Below are 24097 nucleotides of genomic sequence, written 5' to 3' on the forward strand. Positions count from 1 at the left end.
CAACATAACTTCTAAAGCAAATTACTCTTACATATTCTCCACTTTCTCCAAGCTTCCAGCACTGCCTTCCCTTCTCTCTGAATGTCCCTTAAAATGGTGTGTCTGTCTACCAGTCTTCCATGGCCTGGAACACAACCACTGGCAGAAACACTGTTTCCAGTCTACTTTATTTGCTTACATTTTTTTAAAGTAATTTTGGTTTTGTATTTTGCTGCTGATACAACCTTTTTTTTTCCTATCAAGACAGATCAGTTCCATTTAAAATACATTAGAGAGGGACACCTGTACCTAGTTTCACTTGACTCTATGTACACAGTTATATATACATTATATACATAAAGGCATTATATATATACATATAAATATATACACATATATATAAGGCACTGTAAAATGTACCATCACTTCTCCAGGACTGTTTTAATCTGTAAAAAGTAGATCATATTTCTTCATGTAATTTGAAATGTTTAACTAAAACATTTAAAAATGTTTCAGGGTTAGAGATATCAGCTGTGAAAAAAGCCTCATTTTAAATTTTAAGTTATTGTAACAAGATGAACAAAACCAATTTTGACAGTAATTCTAATCTATTTATTGTAAAACTGATTCTCTCTTAAAAGACGTATTCACCTGTAAAAATAGTTTCCTTTGTCTCTCCTTATTATGTTCCAAAATGGGCACCTAAACTTGTCCTGCAGAATGAAAAATAACAACAATGAAAAAATGAAATACAAAATTGGATAATTTACCCATTACTTAGCAAGAGGAAAGCCAAGACTGCTCTAAGTGAATATACCTTTAAATAAATGTATTGAAACAGATCATGGCCTTATATAATCCTGCTTGATGTAGCCAACATCAATAGAGCCTGGTGATTACAGTTTGGGCCATTTTATATAAAAGGTAATCTCTGCCACGTGAAGACACAACAGCACACAAATATGACTGGCATTTATAATGAACATGCTTGAATGGATCCTTGCTTAATGCAATTAGCCTATATATGCAAATTATGGCATCAGAAATCCTGCAGCAGCTGCAGGGCTTGGCAGCTGCATGTGTTGTAAGACAGTCTGACAGATCAAATGGACATATTTCCAAAGACTAGAAACAGATAGACAGATGAAGACAGATTAAGAATTGTGCATGTTTGGGATTTATAAACCCAGATGACCTGGAGAGAGTATTCAACAAATACGAATATAAAAATTTTTCCAGTTACTCTGCAGCAGTGATTCAAAACTGTGCTGGACCACAGGACCCATATTAACCCCACAACCTAAATAAACAGTACAGAAAACTTTATTTAGTGTTGTTTCATGGACCACTGGCTATGACCTCCCAAACATGATTCATTGGTCACAACTGGGAGACACTCTTTTAAAGACTCACCATATTTCCTACTCTGCCATAGGCATCTTGAAAATGAGATTTAACCTGCAGTCACTTCTTTTAATACTTTCTCAGTTTCGTCCTTTGCGCTGGAACTGGCCTTTCCAGTTCTGTTCTTCCAGTTCAGGTTTTGCACAAGTGGAAGTGAGAAAGGGCAGCGCACTGTGAACCATCTCAGCAAATGAATGCATCTGAGGCAGAAATGGACACTTGAAAATATTGAAGTGACTCAAAGGTTTAAAAAATATATATGTATTACGAGAGCCACAAAAAAGGTTACAGACAGAGCTCCACAAAGCCTGCACAGATACATTCCAACAATTCAAGGTGGCAGAACAGGTGAAATACAGACCATAAAAACAGTTCGACATTAACTTTCCAGACTGTCAGAGACAGAAAAGCTTGACCCCATCTTTCCCACACACACAAAAAAATATTGACTATATATATATATCTCTCTATATATCTCTAGTCTGGACCACAGATATAGTCCAAAGAAAACCACATTGCAATTTCCATATTAGGCTTGTAGGAGAGTAGGCATTATCTGAGGAACGTCCACTGTAAGGCCCGGGAGGGATCCTGGCGGGCCAAGTTGACACGACATCACGCTTGGTTAGAATTAGAACAGCAACACCCCACAGCTCATGTGCTGCACATGGCTACCAACACAGAGCTCTGTGCAACCCCCCGAGCTGGCTGAACCAAACTGAGTAAATACATTTGTTTTGCTTAATTAAAAAAAAAAAAAAAAAAAAAAAAAAAAAAAAAGCAAAAAAGCAGATGTAAGATATTAAGGGCAGTTCCTGCTATCACCTTCCTTAAAAATTCAAGACTTGAAGACTTTTTTAATGTACTTGCTTACAGACACGTTTTGAGACTGCATTAACAATCTTCAGGAAAATATGCCACCCTGAGGCTTTTTCCCTTGTTCACTTCAGGTTATGTCTGCATCCAGTTTTGACATGGGGGCCAAATGCTGGTTGTCTGTCAGTGCAGTATTTGGCCCGGAGTTTCAAAGTCTTTGCTATTCAGACTTTCCTATGAGGTCAACAAACAAAGTAGTAAAAAAAGAAAATATTAAGGCTTCAAGTAAAAATATTTTCTCTCTCTCTCACCCATGTAGTAAGGTACATTTAATTCCATAATATTCAATATATTATACAATTAAAGATATAGAGATCCAACTTTTCAAGGCAGAAAAGTACTACAATGAAAACCTGGAGGCTAAATGGGAGCATATGAACAGGGAACAAACTGATAATAAAATGCAATATGCAATGAAAACTGATGCGTAAACTAAAAAAAACCCTATTGCTCTCTTTTTAAATAAGTAATACAATCCACAGCTACAAACAAAAACATGTTGAAAATATTTAAGACTTTTGAGACATGAAATAAGCATGACAAAAATAAAGAAGCTACTTTACAGGATGTGTTAACTCGTGCTGGATTTTCATGGCTGATCCCCACCTACTATAAATTAGCATCAATTAAATGAGCTTTCATGGAGACACACCAATTTATACCAGCTGAAGATTTGGCCTGCAGTGTCTGTAAAAACAGGGTATCTGAGCAGAAGAACCTTACTGCTGATCTGTAAACTGCTTAAAGAACTGTACTTTAATATTGGCTGGATTCTGCTCAAAAATTAGATTTAATAAATAGGTCCCCAGTCCCACAACAGGAACTATGGAACACACACTTACATTTATGAGTAAATAGCTGCAGGTTCAGTGCCTTGGATGGAAATGAGGCTGGATTTGCTGCATGCAATCTCCTGTTAACAGTTCTGCTTAGATTATTCTGTCAGAAAATTTGAATCATTTACTCCAGGCTATGTGCACTGAATTAAATGCAAACCTCAAAAGAAGAAGGAAAAAAGAAAGAAAGAAAGAAAGAAAGAAAGAAAGAAAGAAAGAAAGAAAGAAAGAAAGAAAGAAAGAAAGAAAGAAAGAAAGAAAGAAAGAAAGAAAGAAAGAAAGAAAGAAAGAAAGAAAGAAAGAAAGAAAGAAAGAAAGAAAGAAAGAAAGAAAGAAAGAAAGAAAGAAAGAAAGAAAGAAAGAAAGAAAGAAAGAAAGAAAGAAAGAAAGAAAGAAAGAAAGAAAGAAAGAAAGAAAGAAAGAAAGAAAGAAAGAAAAGAAAGAAAGAAAGAAAAAAAATACTTTGGTACCATTGTAAACCTATGAAAAAGTTGAATGTCTCTCAACTGTGGGCAAAACTACTCACAAAATACATAATCCTTACTGCTGAACCTGTACTGACACAGTGCATCCTTTTTTTCTCCCTTACCCCTTGTGAACTATGTCAAAATAACCCTGGATATTAGTGCTTTATACACACAATACTGTGTTTAGTCTTACTGAGAAATTCTCTCATGAACTAATGTAGTTAACTTCAAAGGCTCTTTGGCCCTTCAAGTTCCTCAGTAGCTTTTTCATTTATAAATGCAAGAGAAAGAACGATCAAAGTGGAGCATCACTGGGATGCAAATCTCAAATATTATATTGGTGCAAATTTTCAGCCTTGCTTGCATGAATTTCATGTACGTATTCAAAGATACATGATAAAATGTGCCCTTGTCTCACTCCCTAATCCCATGTGTTTCATACCCCCTCTTTTTCAGGGCTTACATATGGCATACATGATACTTTAAAAACAAGTAATTCTTGTGATACTCTATGCACCAGAGTGAATTCCAGTCCTTAAAGAGGTACTGCATCTTCCTGAGGAGTTAACATCAGGGTAGACTGCAGATTAATAACAGTTAAAGATGGAAGAATTCTGTAAGGCCATCTGGTCTACCCTTTGTCCCTACAGGCTCACCTCTCACAGAAAGTCTTTAATGACTGTCCAAATACAGTTTGACTGTCTTAAACAGTTTGTCCAAAACTCTGCTTGGAAGACTATTCCACTGCCCCTTCCTCTTCATCTTTTCTGCCCCTTTCTAAATGTAGATCATTGGTTACCAGTGACAACCCTTTGATTTACCTTTGGTTTTACAACTTTTAAGTAACATATTCGTAAAATTATGACACTCAATTTCCACTTCATTGCTTAGCCAGTGGCATGTTTTAGCCCTTTAAATCTTCTCATTAGCCAGCTTATCCAGTTCTTTAATATATATTGCTCCATCTGTACCTGATCCAGTTTGCAAGCATCTTTCTGGTATCATGGTGCCTCCAACTAAAGACAATGTTCTACATGCCAGTGAGCAAATCTGCATAGAAAGACTATTGCTTCTCTGCTCTGCAATATCCCTACACCAGGCAATTAAAATATCACCAAGGCAATAAAATGCACACTGATTTCTACTTCACTCTCTCAGAACTTTAGCCTATTGCAGATGCATTGCTTTCCAGGCTTCTCCCTTCAGGCAACATAGAGCATTACACAGAGAGATGATTAACTTGCGTATGTTCTCTTCAACCTTTGTCTCCAAAAAATAATGTGATATACAAGGGACATAATAACCATGTATTGCAGCAGATGTTAAGATTCATCAAATCAAAATATAAATTTTAACCAGGCAAAATTAAGGTCAATATTTGCCTTCTGGAGTAATTAACCTCAACATACATGAAAACAAGTAAGATGTTATGAACACATTCTGAATTGCTACCAAATACCTGGAGAGCTTTCCATTATAGTCAAGGACCGAAAAGGATTTAACCCCTTGAAACAAATATCCTGAAAAATGATGGATTTAGATCTCTAATCAAAACTATTCACCGAGAGAACCAGGTGGGAAGTCGAGGTCTTGTATGCTGACTGGCTCAGTGATAAATAATAATTTTTAGTGACTTTGGCAACAGTCGCTCAGGATATTCTTAATTGCACACATGATCTGGCTAGTTAGCATTGGTCCAGATTTCAGTACTTTTGACTTCTGAGGTGAAAACTGAATGGTAAGGAAAAGGAGATAAGGAATAGAGAAATAAAAATCCATTTGTCCCAAAATTAACTTTGCCAGAGTCCTCGTATTTTTGACAAAAGTAATGCACCCCTTTCTTGTTTTTAACGTTAAATTGTCTTTAAGTCCAACAAAGTAAATGTAGTTTTCTGGAGACAGGAAAAAGAAACCTCAGAATGTTAAATAGATTTGATTGATATTATTTTAAAAAGTTGTTCCCCAGGGAGGGAAAAACCCAAATTGAAAATCCTTTGTCTAACAGTATTGAAGACCAGAGGGAATGTGCTAGTAATTAAGCAGACAGAAAATTTATATCCTTCAGATGCACGCTTGGCTCAGTTACACACACTGTAAATTCGACAGCTCATGGTAACCTTGCTGCAGGATTACACTGACGGCACCAGGGCAAGGCAGTAAACTCTGTTATTGCCTAAATCCAACAGGTAAGGAGGGTGCAGGGAAAGCAGCTGACGGCTGTTTAAAATACATTTCCATCCAAACGTTTTCTTATCTGCTTGGTTTTGTTTCTGGGTCAGAGAAGCCTTTCAAACCCAGAGGGAGCAGGAGGTCAGAGTGGCAGATCCTTGCCGGTGTTGCGGTCCTTTTCCATGGAGACAAACACACGCACACACACACACAACTTCACACACAGGGAGGCCAATGGCAGACAGGGAGAAGCTGTTGTTATCCTTCCTCTTGCCCCCATCCTGGAGCAAGGAGACTTTTAAAGACAACATGGTGTCTGCAGCCCAAGTGGCCTTGCCTTGTTCCTTCCCAGGAGGAGGAACCTGAGCTGCAGTGCCCGAGGGACAAGGAGGAGCTCCTGCCCAGCACGGGAACCCTACTTTCCATGTCAGCAGGAAAACAGCAGTTGGTCCTCTGGCTCCTCCTGGACATCACTGGCCAGAAGAACTGGGAAGGGGCATGGGAAAACTGACTGATCCTGGACTGACTGTACTTTTTCACAGCACAACTGGTACACAACAGAGTGGTTGGGCAGACACACGCACAATGGCTTTAGCGCTCTCTTGCAGGAAGGAAATCCGCTCTGTGGTGGTCTTAGGTCGTAGCCAGTTCCCGCCTGTCGGTTCAGGAAGAGTCTGATAGACTGTACAATTTTATTATTCCCTCAAGAATAAGGCTGCAGCTGGTTTTTGGCCAAAAGAGAAAGATGAAAACAAAACAAACCCAAAACAAGAAAAGGAGAGTGGCCAACTGCTGCTGCTCCTTCTTTGTTGTTATTTGAGTCTTCACAGTGCTCCTAGCTTCATGGCTGGCTGAGTGGATGGCTCTTTGTTTTCAATTCATTTTATTTTACACTGAAATTTCATAGGTTGTTCCACCAACTCCAGACACCTTCTTAACATTTGAGTGTCTAGCAGGGCTGACAGGCGTCCCCTGGGAACTTGATGTTGAACCCAACCTGGCTATTCCTTTTGGCTGTCCATTTATTTTACTGTGAGGTGTCTTCAACTGCATGTCATCCCTGCATCAAAAGAAATATCAAAAGATGCAATATTAGTGACAAAGAATGATAGCAGAATGGCTTCATTCAGAATAAACAATTATCCCTGTCACCCTGAGTTCCCAGCACTGCAAAATGTTCAAGCCTGGGAGGAAGCTGTTTGAAGCCAGTGCACTGGATGAAAAGCCACTGAAATGAGACAATTAATTTGGCCATTAGGTAAGTGGACCACAGTAATATTTGTTCATTTAATTACTTGCTTAAATGCTTTGTTAATCCAAACTAATTGCATAGGCATTTGTAGGACGCAGGAGGGTCACCACTGCTAAACACTGACCTTGAGCCAAACTGTGTCTTAAAATAAGAAATAAATTCTCAGAAAAAACATTTCCTAGTTAAATAATCCAGGTAAACAAAACTTTGTTGCTCATCTCTGAAACAACTTGCTGGCACTTAACTTCCGGAGTAATGGTTCTCCCACATTTCATTAAATTTTCCAGAACTGTTGGATAACAGGAGAGAGAAACCTGGGACCTTAACCAGAGGCCAGCACAACACAGTAAGTACCAGATACAAAGGAAACTTAGATATTTCTGAAGAGCAGCCCTCCAGGTCCTAACTAAGCTGAAATACTGGATCCTCAGTGGGATCATGGTCTCTTCAGGCTTTGCAAGCACCATGGCTTCCAGAAGGAAAAGAGAAGCACATGCAGAAGCTGCAGCTGAGAATCTTGCTCAGGTGGCAGTTACTGAGGCTTTGGGCACAGCAAAATCCTCTCTCTCCACACTTTCTCACAGAAAGGAAGGAAGCAGCAAGGCCTTGAGGTAATGTCATGAACCTCTGTGCTTTTAGTAGCAGTTCTGTACTATGGACACCCAACACTGCTAAATACAGAGCTCTCTGTAAGCACCAGGACTGGTCTCAGCCTGTTTCTCTCAGTGCAAGATATGTAGCACAAGTAGGATCCCAGCTCTGCCCTCTGCATCCATGCAATGTCTGGGTCAGCCTCCCTTCAGGCTGCAAACTAAAACATCTCCACCCTTTTGTGCATAAGGGGAGGGATAATCTGCCTCACATCTTGGAAATAATTCCTCAGTTCAGTTATGACACCTAGGGCATCAGTATCACTATGAATTTACAGCAAAACTGACCGCCTGCAGTTCAAGGTACAGCAGAATTGCAAACATTTTGTCATGATGAAATTGCTGTGGGAGTGTGAAAGAACTGAAGAGCATCCACAAACTTCCCACCCCTGTGGCCCACAGTAAACACCTCATCTGGGCCGTGCCTCCAGTGCAGCGCTCTGCCCTTGCTCACAGGCAGATTCCCACTGCTCTCAGCCCCTCAGGCAGTACATACCTCTGTGCTCCCACTGATTGCACCTCTGTAATTTCCACAGTGTTTACAAAGGACACAGCCTTCGGGCCTCCGTACGAGGGTGACCTAGGCATCCCTGTGGGGGACGATGGGACCTGGTGGCCTGGGGATTTGTAGGAGCCATTGCTCACCCTGCCCTGTAGTGCTTGATGGGACTGCACATTATTATTGGCTAAATCAGCTTGCAGAGAGGTTGTGGAAGTCCTTGGTGCTCTTGTCATTGCACTTGAGAGTGAAGACACTGAGGACTGCAGTAAAGGGTTCCTTGTGCTAAAGCTGCTGGCAGCCATCAGATTGTCCCTGGATCCATATCTCATGGCCATGCTGCGCGGGTCTTCCGAGAGTGTGCTCACTTGCTGAAGGCTGTAGGAGCTGGGCGTGTCATAGACACCCGAGTCTGCAAACACCGAGTCAGGGTGCGAGTGGAGGAGCTTCTCCCTCTCTTCCATCTCTTTCCTTTCCTGGATGGATGCCATAATTGTCTTGGAAAGGTTATCATAGCGCACTGGGGAGGGGTCTCGCTGATGCGGGGCTGGGCTGCCCAGCACTGGGCTGAAGCTCTGTGGGGGCTGGCGCTGCAGCTCGCTGCCCCGGAGGTGGCACATCTTGGCTGACAAATATGGGGAGTGGTACCCGACAGAGCTGACTGCAGAGTGGGCCATGCACTTCCTTCCCGAGGGAGACATGGGGTTCAGCAAACTGTCATACGAAAGACTCCCATTTCTGTTTGACAGGGAATTGGGAGAAAAGATGCTTTTGTAAGGGGTGGAAGCTGCCCCTTCAGACTTTATTGGATGAAGGGGCACTTTGTCTGTCCCTCTCCTGCCAGCAGATTTCAGGCTCAGGGATCGTGAATTGATGGCAAAGGAATCTATCTGGAGTGGGGAAGACTGATAGGTCTTGTGGAGGGAGCTCTTCCGGTAGCTGGGGATGTCCAAGCTGGGTTCGGACTGGTAATCAAGGCTCCTGCCATCCTCTTCTATCAGAGCCCCTTGGCTGTGTCCCTCCTGCAAGGTGATCTGAAACAGAAGTGATTATGAGAACCAGAAGCCAGTGACATGTAAGTACAGGTCTGCTCTCTCAGTGAGTGCATGGGAAGGACAGAGCTGAAGGTCTTCCCTCTGACTGTCAGCCCAGGTTCATTACAAGAAAATCTTCTGACTCATGTTCAACACATGGATTAGCACCTTAGAAGCAAGCAAGGAGGAGTTATTCATAGTAAGTGCTAAATAATATTGACAGTAAAAAGTAAGTTAATGCATGGAGACTGAAAACAGTGAATGAGAGACCCAAGCTGAGACTCAAGTCGCAGTCAAGGTAAATCAGATTGTTATCTGATGTTGCTGCCCTTGGAAAAAGCACTGCACTTTACGTTTTCTACAAATAGCTCTTGAGTTGAGGGATGTCTGTGGTTTTGTGTGCTGAGACAGAAATACTTTGAGCTTCATTTCAACACACTGGGGACCAGCACACTCTTATCCGCTCTGCTCTGCACTATGAATACTCAGTAATTCTGAATTTCTGGTCACAGGTCTTCAAAATTAGGCACCAAACCTTAATTAAAGCAGAGAGGCTCCTTCCCACCATTTAGACAAAAAAATGAAGCAATTTTCTCTTTTTTGTTGCCTGTGAAGGAGAAAGTGGCCACATCAGAAAAGGAAGCAAAGCCCATAATTTATTTATGTCCTCTAAAAACAGATAGGACTTCACTTTGTTTTACTCTGTGAAAATTGCTCAGAGTTGTGTTCACTTAAAACGCCATTCTGTGCTAAACAAATAGTCTTTGCTGTTATTTTTAAGGAAGAGTTTGTCATAATGCACAATAAATTGGCTACACTGGCTTTGCAAACAAAGAATTATTATCAATCACATATTTAATCAGAAATGCAGTTTACACAGCTTGTTCTTTAATTTCTTTTAAAGGAAAACTATTGAAAGAAAAAACTGAATGACAAACCCCTGGTTTATTGTGGATTTTTTAAAAAAGCTTTTTCCTTTCAGCTAGAAGATAGAGAAATATGCAAAACAGCTCACTCTCTTCTAGAGCATGGTGCTAAATTTGGCCTTCTCTGGCAAAAAGAGACCAAGTGGCAGCCTGTAAAGGAGGATGAGAGCAATGACGTAGCTCGTAAGTATATTTGTGCTACTTATCCTTGTGTCCCAATGCCTCTTTCCTAGCAGCTTTCACTGCTCAAAAGCAGAATTACATTGACAGGCTGAAGAAATTATACAGAACAGACATCATGGCATTTCTCACACAGCCCAGTCTCTTTCCCTCTGTACCTCCTACTTAGGCTTGGCAGACAAATCCATGCCCTCCTATCAGTTCACCACGTGAACCCCATTTTATGATACTCCCAGCTGACTACTAGAGGGTTGTGACTACTATAAAACTGAACAAGTCCTCAGAGCTTGTACATCAGTCAGCCACATCAACAGCACTGTTCTGGGTTAGGATTGAAACAGCAACCCTCAGTGAAGGTGCTGCTCCCTGTTATCATCTCACAGCACTGCCCAGTGCCCTGGCCTAATCAGAACCTGCCCTGTATCTATATTGCATCTCTGGCTGTGCACTGAATGAACACAACAAGCCTGCCTTCCTTGGCTCCCTGACTTTTGGCATTATGACTCAGAATGCTGTGGCTTCCACAGCTCAAAATTGCTAGAGGATGCCTGTAAATAGAATATTTTGAACTGGATATCAAGCCATTTTTTCTGTAATAAAATGAAAATGATAGGATATTAAACTTTTTGGATACAGTGAACACACTGTTGTTCTTGTGTTCCCTTTCATAAGCCACTTATTTCTTCATTAAGTGGACAAATCCAGAGAATAAGATTTACCATTACTGCAGCAAGACTAAAACTTAAACTTGACCATAGCTGGAATTCCACTATCTATCACCATCTTTCTTTTCAAAATGAGAAGGATTCACAAAAAGCTTTCCCCACCATTTAAGGAACATTCTGTCTTATTACAGTGTTGCTGCAGTCAATTATTTTTATCTACCATATTTTCCTTTCCTTACTTCTTTTATAATACTCCTTCCTATCACCCTCTTCTTGTTATTCCAGGGGTGACACTGAAGGACCTGATGAAACTAATTTTGAAAAAATTGCACTGTGTGTGGTATGTGTTTTTTAAGGGTGTCTCCACTGGTGTATGAAGACTTGGATACATACTGCAAATATACAAGTTAGACCAGTGATTTTCCAAATGCTGTTCTCAGGTCCTGGAGGCTAAGGATTATTTGCAATAAATCCACAAAAAAAAAGTTTCATAACGTTTAAGCAAAAGAGAAAATTGTCAAAATTCCACAGCAAATCTTTCTAATTGTTTGGACCTCAGTTTTCTTGATTGGTGAAAATGATGCCAAGTGTTAGGAAGGTGTTTTTTTTCCCATATAACCCAAATGCACTGAATAGGTTCTAAGGAAGGTCAAACATGATGAGTCTTCTGCTAATTTTCACTAAAATATCTCTCAGGATGCTTTAAAAGTTCTTTCTGTTTTGCAAGCTAACTTCTTAAAGAATCAGTGAGTACACTGAGTATTGGCTAAAGGGTCTGATCCAGAGAAGAACTCAGCGTGCCCAGCTCCCTCTGAAGGGAATGTGAGGTGGCACCTCTGCCAGGAGAAGCCAATGGGAGGTGACACTTCTCAGCATCCCAGGATCAGGCTGAGACACCGGAGCAGCAGCAGCGCTCGCCTGGCAGCGGGACAGACGTGTCAGCAGGGGGAAGCTGTGAAACCAGACATGTTTCCATAAGGAGCACAGTGAAAATAATACACTGTCACACAACAGTGCCAAGTGTTGTTATTTACTTTTACGCCCTGACATTCACTAGAGCCCTGCAGTGAGTTCATCCTCAGCTCCACACTGCCTGGCATTAGGTGGGAGCAGAAACTCCCAGGCTCGCTCACCTGCTCGGCCGTGGCGTGGTAGTGGACTTTGGGATTGTTGCTGAAAGCTGGTCGGTATTTGTACATGGCAGGAGTAGGAGGGCTGATAAGTTTGGGTGAGAGGCCACCTTCTGCAAAAGAAAAAAAAAAAAAAAGTTCTTTCTATTAAAATGTGTGTGGACAGAAAGCTGTCAGCCATAATTCCTTGCCATCCATTGTCCTCTGCAAATGGATCTGGTCTGGAGAGAATAAAACTTGCAGGACTTTTGTGTAGTATTCCACCAAAATCAATGGGGTCCCTATGGCAGTAACAGCACATTGCTGCCAGATCAGACATCTACAGAGACGAAGAAACAAGGGACAATATAGTGAGTGGGGCAACATGCTTTGGTGAGTAGACATTTTCCCTAATTTGAAACACTAAATATTTGGGTTGAATTCAGCTACTAGTTCTGTCTGAAAAAAAAAAAAAAAAAAAAAAAAAAAGGTTTTTTTTTAAATAGTATCAAAGCATGAAGTTCACATTCTTACAAATGAAATCATTCAGTCTGCAACGCCTAAGAATTTCATGCTAACATTTCTGATTCCTTAGATTCCTTTGACATTTTTGATTTAAAAATTGATTTAAGAAGGGGTTTAAAAGAGTTTATAAGCTCTGCAAAACTGATATGAAATATTCAACCTAGGCTTGAATGAACCACTTCAGGCTGGCTTTTTTCTTTCTTTCCTGCTGTTAATTCCCCTGGTCTGGAAATACTATAAACAGAAAAAAAGCTTTCACCCAGATCCCATGTTTTGAAAGACTACAAGAAACCTTTTAAAGAAGCTAAAATAGTTTCTTATTAATAAAAATAAAACACTGATCATGTAACTATACCTTCACTGGTGCCCAGCTGCCCTTTTATCTCAGAATACTTGCTTGGATCTCCTTTGGGTGGGAGAGGTGGTTGCACTTCCATACTTTTATCCTCCAGACCTTCCAGGCTGATTTTAGACTGAAAATGATTAAAAAAAAATCAATCATTACATGCAACTTGGTCAAAAAACAGCACATGGCAGAGTGTTGGATGTACCAGAGAACCAGAGCTACCTAGACCTGTAATGACAAACGGGATTTAGCATCCACTGAGGGCAAGGACTGTCACACGTAAAATTAGCATTGTCATAACCAGCCAGTAGAATTTTAAATGCACTATCCTGGTCTACTTGGCATGCTAAGGACTGTAATCATCATGCTAATTAATATGTGGTAGAAGACAATAGTCCTTTCTAGCATTTTTCAGCAACTTTCCAGGTAGCTCTCAGCAAGTAACTATCCAAAGAGTGTAGGTAGTAACCATCCACAAAAATCTTGCAAGCAGGCTTTCTATGAATTTGCCACTTTTTATGAGACTAAACAAATCCTTCTCTATTATTCATGCCAGGAGAAACTGAAAAGAGAAGAGGAGAGAAGAGAATTCAGCTCCTGAGTCAATATTCCTTGCCCTAGACCACAAGTCTTCCTGCAGCCTGGAAGCTCAGAACATTCTTTGAAGTAGAAGAGCTGACCTGGTCTGGTGGTACAAGGGTTCATTAAAATTAATTTGAACACCAAGAGGTGACAGCTCTTGGGACAGGAAACAACTACTACAAAGAACAGCCAACTCTTCCAAAAGAAGCCCAGAGGGACTCCATTCTAGAGCTGCCTGTTACTGGACCAAGAGCTGCTGTTACTGAACCTGCATTACAGAGGATGAAGTATATGAGACGGACTCAAACTCTAGTTTCTGCATCATCTCAAAGAGATTTGTCAATGACAGACTCATTCCCAGGCTTGATATTGCTCAGTCCATGCCCTTCAAAAGCAGAGCTTGGAGATTTCCTCACCTTGCTCCGGTTGAGGTTGGCTTGGATGCCGTTGTCGCTGATCTTCACTGTGATCTGTCGCTCAGACAAATCAGGTCTCAGGAAAGGAGGCTTCACACTCACAGCTTGCTTTTTCTTGGGCTCAACCACATACCTGATTAATTGTGCAACAGTCATCATTCAAATAAACAGAAATCTAAGAGCAAGGCTTAAAAATCTTCCCACTTCCAGGTTATGATTTAAGAATGTGTCAGAATCTAGGTAAGAACCTCCATTTATTTTAATATATGTAATAATTAAACATAAAAAAAATTAGTGAGTGAAAGGAAGGATGCCTTAAAAAATCAGCAATTTTTGAAGCACTAATGGACAAGAGCACAAAGAGAGCAAGAGAGGCCCACCACCAACAGAAGTGACTGACTAGATCATCCCAGTTAACATGAAACAGCTGCCCTGTGGTGGGAGTCAGTGACTGGAGGAACAAGACCCAGCACATGGGGAGTTACCATGGAGAAGATGATGTGCTGCCAGTTCTAACTTACCACATGGTGACTTGTTTCTGTAAGCATGTTTGGTGTTCAGATAAATTGAGGTAAAAGAGACTGACAAGTCTATAGGAAGCAAAAACTCTAAGAGGAAATGGCTGACTTTAGATATCTATATTCTCTGCAGTGGAACAGAATTCTCTAAGTGCAATTGGCCAGTGGCTTTACAATGCCTAAGTATCAATACAGATACCAGCTTTCTCTGTTTATGCAGTGAACAGGACATTCTAGTAGTGATGGCTCAGGGACCTTCATAAAGGACAATCTGAACAAGTCTTCACAAAACACCAATGTTCTGCTTGTTATAATTCTGTGAATAGCCATGATGATGGTACTCACAACCCCTCCCTCAACAGAAGTATCCCACAGCATTTAATACCTGGCTCTTCTCATCCACCTTGGCCTGATTTTCACATTTTGGAAAGTCTGAGAAGCAGCTACTCCAGTGTCTTTAACACACGTAACAGTCCTTTAGGACTTATTTGTTTTATAACAAAGGGGGGAAAAAAGGCAGGTAAGAGTGTCAGGGTCTGGAATTGTTCTACATCCCAAAAAGGCTCAAATAAGTCCTGTAGTAAGATTATGAACATGTTTGCAGGCTGGACAGCTCAGCACCTAGAATTATTTATAGTCCATCTGATCTACTGCATTAAGATCCTCCTGATTTCAAAATGTGAAACGATAAATCCATTTTCCCAAAAATAGAAAGCCATAAATAAAATCTCAAGTTCCGTGATGTAGACCTCATTGATAATCTGTTTTATGATAATGAAAGTGCCAGTGAGATTGAAAACCACAGCAGCCTTAAATTAGATCTAAGTCTTAAGGAGAAAGGCTGATTTTAGCTTCTTTCCTTTTCTCCAGCAGACTGGACATTGCCTGTACAGTGTAAGAAGTTGTGTGGGCAATATGATAAAATACGGATATTGACCTTGTTACTGAAATCCACTGGATAAACAAGCTGGTGAAGACAAGGGTATGAGCTCGACATAATTTGACAAACTCATTAAAAAAAAAATATTTCTGGGATAAGGGTGGTGAATTTACAGGTTACAGCCATGTGACAGGGAAGCAGCTATCACAGAGCTGTGCCTTCAGGACTGTTTTGCTCTGCTTTCCTCTTATTCCATCAATGATCCTTGGCTTGTGAGTCCAGCTAAGCACATTTCCTTCCCCTGTTCCAACAACTACTCTTGCTCCCTCCCAGCTGAGAGCATTTCTCTTACCTGGGAGCCAAGGGGCTGCAGAGCACATGTTCCACGTTTCCACAGCATCCTCGGGTAAAAGGGTTCACTCCCCCACGGAATTTCCCTGTCACCTGGAAACACATTCAGGACAGTGCTCAAACCTCTGGTTATATAAAAGTCATCATCCAAGCCTCAGAAAGCCAAGAATAAGTCTGACCCTTCTGTCCTTCCCAAACAGATCGTTTTTCTTTGAATGCTGCACTTTTTCTCTCCAGCTCTAACACATCACCTCTGTCAGCTAATTCCAGCTAGGAGGCACTCAACTCAAGATCCTTCCCAAAAGGACACTGCTGAATGTGACTGGCTTTTGAAGTGATGTGTTCACCTCTCCATGCTGCTCCTGCATTGGATTTGTGTCAGCTCCCAGCCAGACATCCTGTTTTGGTCTCTTTCATTCCCGTCACTTCCCCTCCTCTGCCTTGGCAAGTGCCCTCCAAACCAACAGCAATGTCGAATCAACGTTCCCAAATGCTGGATGAGAGCAATGTTTCCTCTCTCTCAGATCCCATCCTGGGCAGCAATCAGTACAAACCACTGCCTTATGTGAGAGGGTGCCAGGAACTCCCTGGTGATTAAAATGTTTGCTTGTAAATGAGCATGTTTGATAAAAGCCAAGCCTCATTAGACTGGCGGGATCCATTCAAGGCTTTATAAGCATTATAAAGAGTTTGTACTCTACAGGCAGATACTCGAAAGTCACCATATGGGGATAAATACCAATAAAGGCAGGGAGATTAATAGTGGTTGCCATTAAAAGCATTACTGTTGTTGTTTGCAAGTAAAGCATTTTAATCAGCTCATAGTTCTGATCTAGCAACAAGTTTACAGAGTACCAGAAATACTTTAATAACTTGCACATAAAATAGCAACTATTAAATGATTCTGCAATACATTATGCTGGCCTTGCTGATATAACATAAAGCTCTTTAGGAGGCTGAGAGAGAGAGGCTGGAAGTTCTGAGACTTGGAAGAGCAACCTTTTGATGAAAACACGGGCCTGGGACATTTGGCACATGTGCATTCAATCCTAGGCTCACATTGACTTGTGCCAGATGCTGGCAAAGCGTTTTGTATCTCTGTGCCCATTTTCTCAAACACAGTATGAAAATAGAAATTTCTCCAACTCACAGATTACAGTACTAATTATATCAGCTTGGTTTCTAAAGTAGTTTGAAATCCACTGGTAGAAAGCAGTCTAAGAAGGAAGGGTATTTATTTACTCTATTCAGAAACTAAAAATACCAGAATATGAGCAGATGTTGGGTTATGGGTTATTTTGATTCTATAAAAGAAGTTCAGAGGCATTCAGAAAGTTCAGAAGCATCTAAACCCAGCCACTATGCGCTTTTCAATCACAGTCTGCCTACTATGAATGCTCAGAACTTACAAACTCCAGAATAAATAAATACCAAAAATTTACAGTAAAAACCCAAGAACATCTGTACCACTGGCCTATAAAATGTACTGAGAAAAGAGGACAAGATAAGCTGAGCATATTGCAACTGGAAAGCTGATAGCAGATAACTACCAGTGTGAGAAAAGAGAATTAACACTGAGACTGCAGGAGAAAAGAGAATGTTTTAGAACAGTGGCAAAGCCAGGAGGAGATCTCATATCCATCTCTCCTGGTCTGCTGCTCTAATTACTTAGATATGCTTCCTCTGAAAGGACCTCAGGGCTGAGAACATCCATCCTCCAGTTACAGATAACTGCTACGTATGACTAAGCAGAAATTAAGACCAGATTATATTTAATTTTCAAAATGGCATGGGAAGATGAATTAAATCTCAAGTGGTTTGGTAGCTTGGGAAACCAAACCAAGCTAGGATACATTTTCCAACAGTTATTTCAATCACAGAAAAATTCTCAACCTTTCTAAATTCTAGTGCAGCCACAAAGACATGAAGTTAAATTTTACATTTTTTTAAAGTTAAATTTTTCCTTCTTCTTCAGCCTAAATTTTCATGGAGAGTTTATATCACTGCACAAAGACAAGCCTAAGGCAAACCACAATTTGGGCTATGAGACCAAAATGCCCTGTGTTTCATGCTACTATTTTAGCACTATCAAACCTAATACTTGGCCAAAATCAATTTTAAAATTAAGAGCAGATGATTCTGAGCAGGACAGAGAAAAGCATTTGAAGATGACAGCTATGGAAGCTTGCTTTGTTCAAAGGCCATGTTAGGCAATAGTTCAGGATGACTTCAGATTCCTTGCTTATGTAAACCTCCCACACTCTTCTGGATATGAGTTTTTATTGTCTCTTGTGGGATGGAGACAATGTCATCTCAGTTTATGAAGGCCTGGCCTCAGACAGATGTTTTCAGTGCTTGCAGCCTGCCCAGGAGTCAGACAGCTCCACAGCATGGAGCCATCAGTCCCCAGGACAGCCAAAACAGCTCAGTGGGAGCTGACAGCACCCATGGGTGCAAGGACAGCAAAAACACAACTGAAACACACCCAAACCACAGGGGAAAAGAAGTATGGTGGGGGAAAATGTGAAAAAAGCCCAGATGTGAGAGGCACTTTGGAGCTGGAGCTGTGCAAGGGTAAAGCAGTGGAATACACAGAGCTCGTGAGCCTTGAGATGAGGGCTGGGACCAGTGCCACACCTGCAAACTGTCCCTTGGGATGGCAGGGGCTTGTTACTGATCCCACCACATCGATCTCTATCACCCACTCCAAGCCATTAATGTGCACATGAATGCAGGTCTGCATCAACCACAGGGACTGTGGATCATGGACATCTGAGTAACTGCAGGGGAACTGAAGTTTTACAGGCTTTTTGACACAAGGTGTCATGTTGGCACTTGGTTTGGAGAACCAAAGCAAGTTGGGTCTGACAGCATTGTGTGTGTGTGTTTGTGTGTTCAGTGCATGAGAACAAGAGAGAGACACAGAGGGAGACAAAGAACTAACTCAGACCCTGTTATGGGCAGTGTGGGCTTGCTGGGGGAGGTCAAAATGCCAGGAGAGAGGGCAAATGATTTAATCTTTTCCTTTCTTTCTTTCCCTCAATCTCATCGATTGTTCAGTCTGACTCATAAAGCTTGAATTTCTGGGGTTGATGGTCATAAAATCTATTAAAAGGTCATGAGTAGACTTTAAATAATAAATAAACCTGGGGTGATGCTCTGTGGCTACAAAAGGGAAACCTTTGCCTGCAGTGTATTAAAAAAACTCCCTGAAAATAAAAAATAGGCATTCTTCCTAGATCTTCACAAAAGCTCCAGTAAGAGATTTGGTACTGGTAAGATTTGGACCATCTTTTGCTTTACTCAAGCTGACTTGCTGACTTTCCTTCCCACCTCAACACCTTAGCCACAAACATGGAGAAAGGAAGGATTGCTTCTTACCTGTTCATTCGTTGTGCGCCCTCGGGCCACTAAAACAATATGGAAGCCAGTGAGACCAATGACTGGGATAAAGAATAAACCAGCCACACACATGACAGCCATTCTGTATCCAAGAGTTAAAGAAACTGGGATGAGTGAAGGGAAAAAGAGTCTGTGAAAGACAGGGAGAGGAATAGAAGAGGAAAAAAAAAATAGGGGAGCCTCACAGAGTGGTTTGGGATGGAAGGGACCTTAAAGATCACCTAGTTCCAACTCCCCTGTTGTGGACAGGACACCTTTCACTAGACCAGGTTGCTCCAAGAGCTGTACAACCTGGCTTTGGACACTTCCAGGGATGGGGCAGCCACAGGGCACCTGTGCCAGGGCCTCATAGTGAACAATTTCATGCTAGTATCTCATCTAAACCTGCCCTCTTTCAGTTTGAAGCTGTTCCCCCTCATCCTTTCACTCCAGACCCTTATTCAAAGTCCCTCTCCAGCTCCCCTGGAGCCCCTTTAGGCACTGGAAAGGGCTCTAAGGTCTCCTTGGAGCTTTTTCTTCTCTAAGCTGAACAACAACAACTCTCCCAGCCTGTCTCCAGAGCAGAGCTTGAGCTCTCTGAGCATCTCCATGGCCTCCTCTGGACTTTTCCAGCAGCTCCACATCCTTCTGATGTTGGTGCAGCACTCTAGGCGGGGTCTCATGAGTGCAGAGTAGAGTGTCCCTCACCTTTAGTAAGGTCTAACTAAATTTCATCTCAAAGTTAAGTCCATCTGCTCCTACTCTGGGTCCTCACCCTTGAGATGGTTAAAAAGTCATATGAACTCAGTGATTCTGGCTCTACCTTTCTAGCTTGTAAAGGATGTTCTGCACTGATCTATCAAGAGCAGTATCACCCCTCAGAGCCAGCAGCTCATGTGTTACACCAGCAAGCAGGAGGCTACTTCCAGAGCTCCAAAATAGAGCAACAGAGTTTTAAACACAGCAAACAGAAGTTGAGAGCTACACCTGGTTGTAAGTAAAATTCAGGGAGGCAGCTCATCCTTCTGCTGGGTTGTCATGACAAAGATTCAGAAAGACAAAGGGTCAGCTACAGTTTCTGGAGTAATCCATGTTCACACAGGTATGACAGGAACAGAGGAAAACCTGCACTGAGCATTTACAGCAGGAGAGCAGTGGGGGATCAGGAGAGGCTCTGCCAGCTCCTGGAGGACAAATATTCAGATTCATTCTTGCCCATTTTCCTCAGTCACCTTGAGTCTGGAAAGACCAAAAGGAAGGATACGTAATGGTAGTGTGAGCTGCTCCCAGCTTTTCCATATGGTTTAGTACGAAGATGAGCCCAAAGGTGAACACTCCAACCATGTGCGTACTTAAGGACAGCAAGAAGAGAAAAAAATAGCGGTAGTTCCTCCGTCCTATGCAATTGTTGACCCATGGGCAGTGATGGTCAAAATCCTTGTAAAGAAAGGGAGAGATAGGGAAAAATATCCAAACAGTGAAAGAAAATACATTGCCTAGAGATGAATCTGAACCACCGTCATGTAAAATTACATCAAACTAGTTCTGCAGCTTTACAAATTGCTTGACTGTCTTTTATAAGACTTTTTAGGACCAAGTTGTTTCTCTGTCCATGAATGGAGAGGTACTTGAGTGTTTATAGGGTTTGAAGAGAGGATATATTAAAAATAAAGGACAGGCTATTTATCTGCTAGCAGCAGAAGCCCTAATTTTTTATCATCCTTAGCATGAATCAATTACCATGAAGTTAATATAACCTAGAATGGTTTGAAGATGCAATAGCGCTGCAGAATTCCCTGTCCCACATTTCAGTATTTATACTGAAATGAGTCCACTTTGAACAATGGACACCACAAAAGTACCTTTTTACCAATCAGGTCACAAAGAAAAGCAACAGCTGGATCACAGACACAGGCAAAGTTCTGCACAGGTTCATTAAGAACGAATCCAAATGTAACTATTTGTCTCTGTCACAAGTCCAAAGTCCCTCACAAAGTCAGATCCCTTTTAACAGGAAATTTAATAATGAGGGCAAGCCACAGACACCCTCCAAGTGCCTTTCCACAGGTTTGTAAGCATGTAAATCCACTGTCTCCAATGGGATTATTCTTGACGTGAAGACAGGATCAGGTGCAAGAAATAAACCCTTCTTACCTCTGTGTTCTTCAGAGCAGATATTACACATTCATTGCACCAACAAATGAACTGTTTATTCTTTGCTTTGTGGTAATGCTATTTTTAAGCATTGCTCAATGATGACACAGGAGGTTTTGTATTTCTAAGTTTTGCACAACGCATTTACCAAAAATTTACAAAATACAAAAATACAGATTAGAGCCTTCTCAAAGCACATAAGAAAATGACAGGGGCAACTTAAATATTAAGATCATTTCAGGCTATATCTGAAATGCTGACATAACATCTGTCTGTTATGCAAATCTGACTGTATGAAGCCCAGAATACCTATGGATTATGAAACTATGTAAGTACTCACTGCAAACATTTCAATTAAGAAAACAAAAATCTGACTACTTTCGTCACAGATGCATTTTTGGATCCCTCTGATAACAGCATGCTTTAAGTTTTAATTGGTTTTATTTCTGCAAGTGTTGTCTGCTTTTGCTGTTTATTCATTTTTACCAAATTGGTTAAAAAGTTTTATATTTGGGAAAATAATTTTTATTGTACATTCTAGACTGAAAGTGAAAACACGAACTACAACCCTGAGTGGATCCTACATGGAAAGGCAGAAGAGTCACTCCTATTACTGTCTCAAAGCTCTTCTAGAATATGACAGGTGAGTGGGAAATAAGCATCACAAGAATCAATAAAACATGCTTAAGGCCATGATTTATTGATTCAGAAGTCATTAATACTTTTTGCCTACATTCCTCCACAGCAGTAATAATTTAATTACAAGCAGAGCTCCTTACTTGTGCACCAGAATAGTAGGGAACATTCAACTGACCTGACTATCAATAGAACTTATGGAGGGCTAGCCAGAGTCACCTTGCCTTCTGCTATTTTATGCAAGTTCCTTTTGGATTCCCTCCCATTTTCATTTCTGCTGCAGAACTGACTCCCATGGAGGCCTTACATCAGCATGAAATTTCAAGTGTTTATACCAGTGAGTTTTGAGCATTCTTTTTCTGAGAAAATTTCATTTCCTGAAAATGAATTTTTATGCTGAGCCACTGGGGAAGGTGGAAGAAAGAAACTCCATGAGACAACTGAGAACTTACCATCATCTAAACAATCCTTGGAATCTAGAATTAGTGAAAACATTTATGTTTTAAAACTAGGAATGTATGATTCTGGGTTTCTACCAAAAAATCCAGCTCTATCCCAAAATTCACAGCAGTTTAAACAAATTGTGTGTCACAACTTACAAACAGCTGTGGCTACTCCCCTCTACCCAGGGACCTTGGCAGCTCCTCGCTCTCAGGCTTCTGAAATCCCCATCCTTCTAAAGCCTTCCAAAACAGGACAGCCTTGTCCTATTTATCAATGGTTAGTAGGCACAGCATTGCTTCCAGATAATTATAACTTATATATATATATTGCCCTGAAGGAGAAAATGACTGACACAAGATAAATCTAGGCAGCCTTTCTCTCACTTGTAACTGTGCTGCTTTCTTTGGGACTATTCCCTTGCTTATGGCAAAGAGGATTAGGACAAAGGTAGTGTATACAGTATTCCAGCTGACTCTGGTATTTTTTCCCCTTCTGATTAGTAATTCCTTTCATTTTAATGGATCAGCTGAATATATTTTAGACATATTAAAGATTTCATCTTTCTATTGAAAAAAAAATAGACCTTGCAGCAGAAATGATCCTTTAGAAGTAGAATTTTTAGCTCAGCAATAAAATGTCCCCTGGCAATACACTGCTGTGAATACAGTGCTCTGTACCTACATGTCTGGGAGATGCTTATAGCCCAAAAGCACATCTTACTGTTTAGGAATTATTTTTTAAAAATCCTGTGTGACTCACCAAGACCCTAAAGCTATCAAGAATCAAGAAAGTCCCTTAATTCAGAGCAATCAACATTAGAAACATGAATGAGCTCATGCTCTGAGCTGGGCTGTTGAAACAAACATGGGCTCCTTCCATTGACTGGAGAACCATTTGCTGAACTGGGAGTTTGGTTCTCCTGAACTCACACACCTTTGTGGCTTCTCTGCTTGTCCACTACTGTAGGCACCAGTTTGCTCCAAATTAAATGATGAGCCTTAAGCTCACACACGACAAGTTAAAATGGTTCACCCTGAATTTCCTGCTCTCTTGAACTCTGCAGCTCTCCCATTCACCTCTTTTTTACATTCACAATCACTTTAGCTGCTCCAAGAAAGACGCAGCCAGCATTACCAATGTTTGACAGGGCTGACAACAAGCACTGTAGCATTTGTAACACACATAACTGAGGGCTGGGCTGCACACGGTACTGCTCAGTGGGAGCGCAACGAGCTGCGAACTTCCAAGGACCGGAACACTGGGGCAAACCAAAGCACCTGTTTCCAACAGCAGGTGTGAGCCCAGCCCCGAGAGAGCACCCTGAGGGTGACCACAGCAGGGTTACCTCCACGCAGTTGTCACAGACGCTGCAGTGGGAGCAGCGGGGCGGGCGGTAGAAGTGGCAGGTGGCGCACCACTTCATCCGTACTTGGATTCCTTTGATCTCCACGTTCTTGTACAGCGGCGCGCGGAAGTCGTCGTCCTTGTCCTCGTCCTCGTCCGCTGCTCAACGCAAAGCTGAGAGTTAGTGGAGATGGCAGAGGGCAAGGAGAAAAGAGCTAATCCTGTCAGTGCCTGGCACACAGGGACACTGCACAGCCCCCTTACTGGGGACAGTGCAGAGGACAGATGGTTTATCGCCTCTGCCCTGTTTAAAGAGAGTCCATTTAAAACTAAATGCACAAAATAAAACCCAGTCTATAACAGACAAATATATTCTCGGAAGAAAAACCACTAGATTCCTGTGATCTTTATTTGTTTCCTCCTGACAGAAAATCTAAGAAGTTCACATCTATTTAACACCTGCTTAAACATTAC

The 24097-nt window shown here is 41.4% G+C and overlaps 1 protein-coding gene across 2 annotated transcripts in view; it reads right to left on the reverse strand.

Annotated features, from left to right (window-relative positions):
• Positions 1-558: 558 nt before the first annotated feature.
• Positions 559-24097, reverse strand: part of ZDHHC8 (zDHHC palmitoyltransferase 8) — a 112358-nt gene continuing 88819 nt past the window's right edge. Inside the window, exons 3-12 of one of the 2 annotated variants that reach the window (XR_014591279.1) lie at positions 23625-23782; positions 20310-20482; positions 19046-19148; positions 15666-15757; positions 13916-14048; positions 12927-13044; positions 12071-12180; positions 8130-9166; positions 3102-6791; positions 559-2433 (exon numbers count right to left, since the gene is read on the reverse strand). Coding sequence is in view for 1 of the 2 variants with exons in the window: in XM_083873662.1 (XP_083729788.1) it covers positions 6620-6791; positions 8130-9166; positions 12071-12180; positions 12927-13044; positions 13916-14048; positions 15666-15757; positions 19046-19148; positions 20310-20482; positions 23625-23782 (2096 nt within the window). In the remaining variant the exon portion in view is untranslated. Of the gene's footprint in view, positions 6792-8129; positions 9167-12070; positions 12181-12926; positions 13045-13915; positions 14049-15665; positions 15758-19045; positions 19149-20309; positions 20483-23624; positions 23783-24097 lie in introns of both variants that reach the window. The other variant, XM_083873662.1, reaches the window with a different exon arrangement.

The sequence above is a fragment of the Zosterops lateralis genome (genome assembly GCF_965231275.1).
Source record: "Zosterops lateralis genome assembly, chromosome: 17".
Lineage (NCBI taxonomy): Eukaryota > Metazoa > Chordata > Aves > Passeriformes > Zosteropidae > Zosterops > Zosterops lateralis.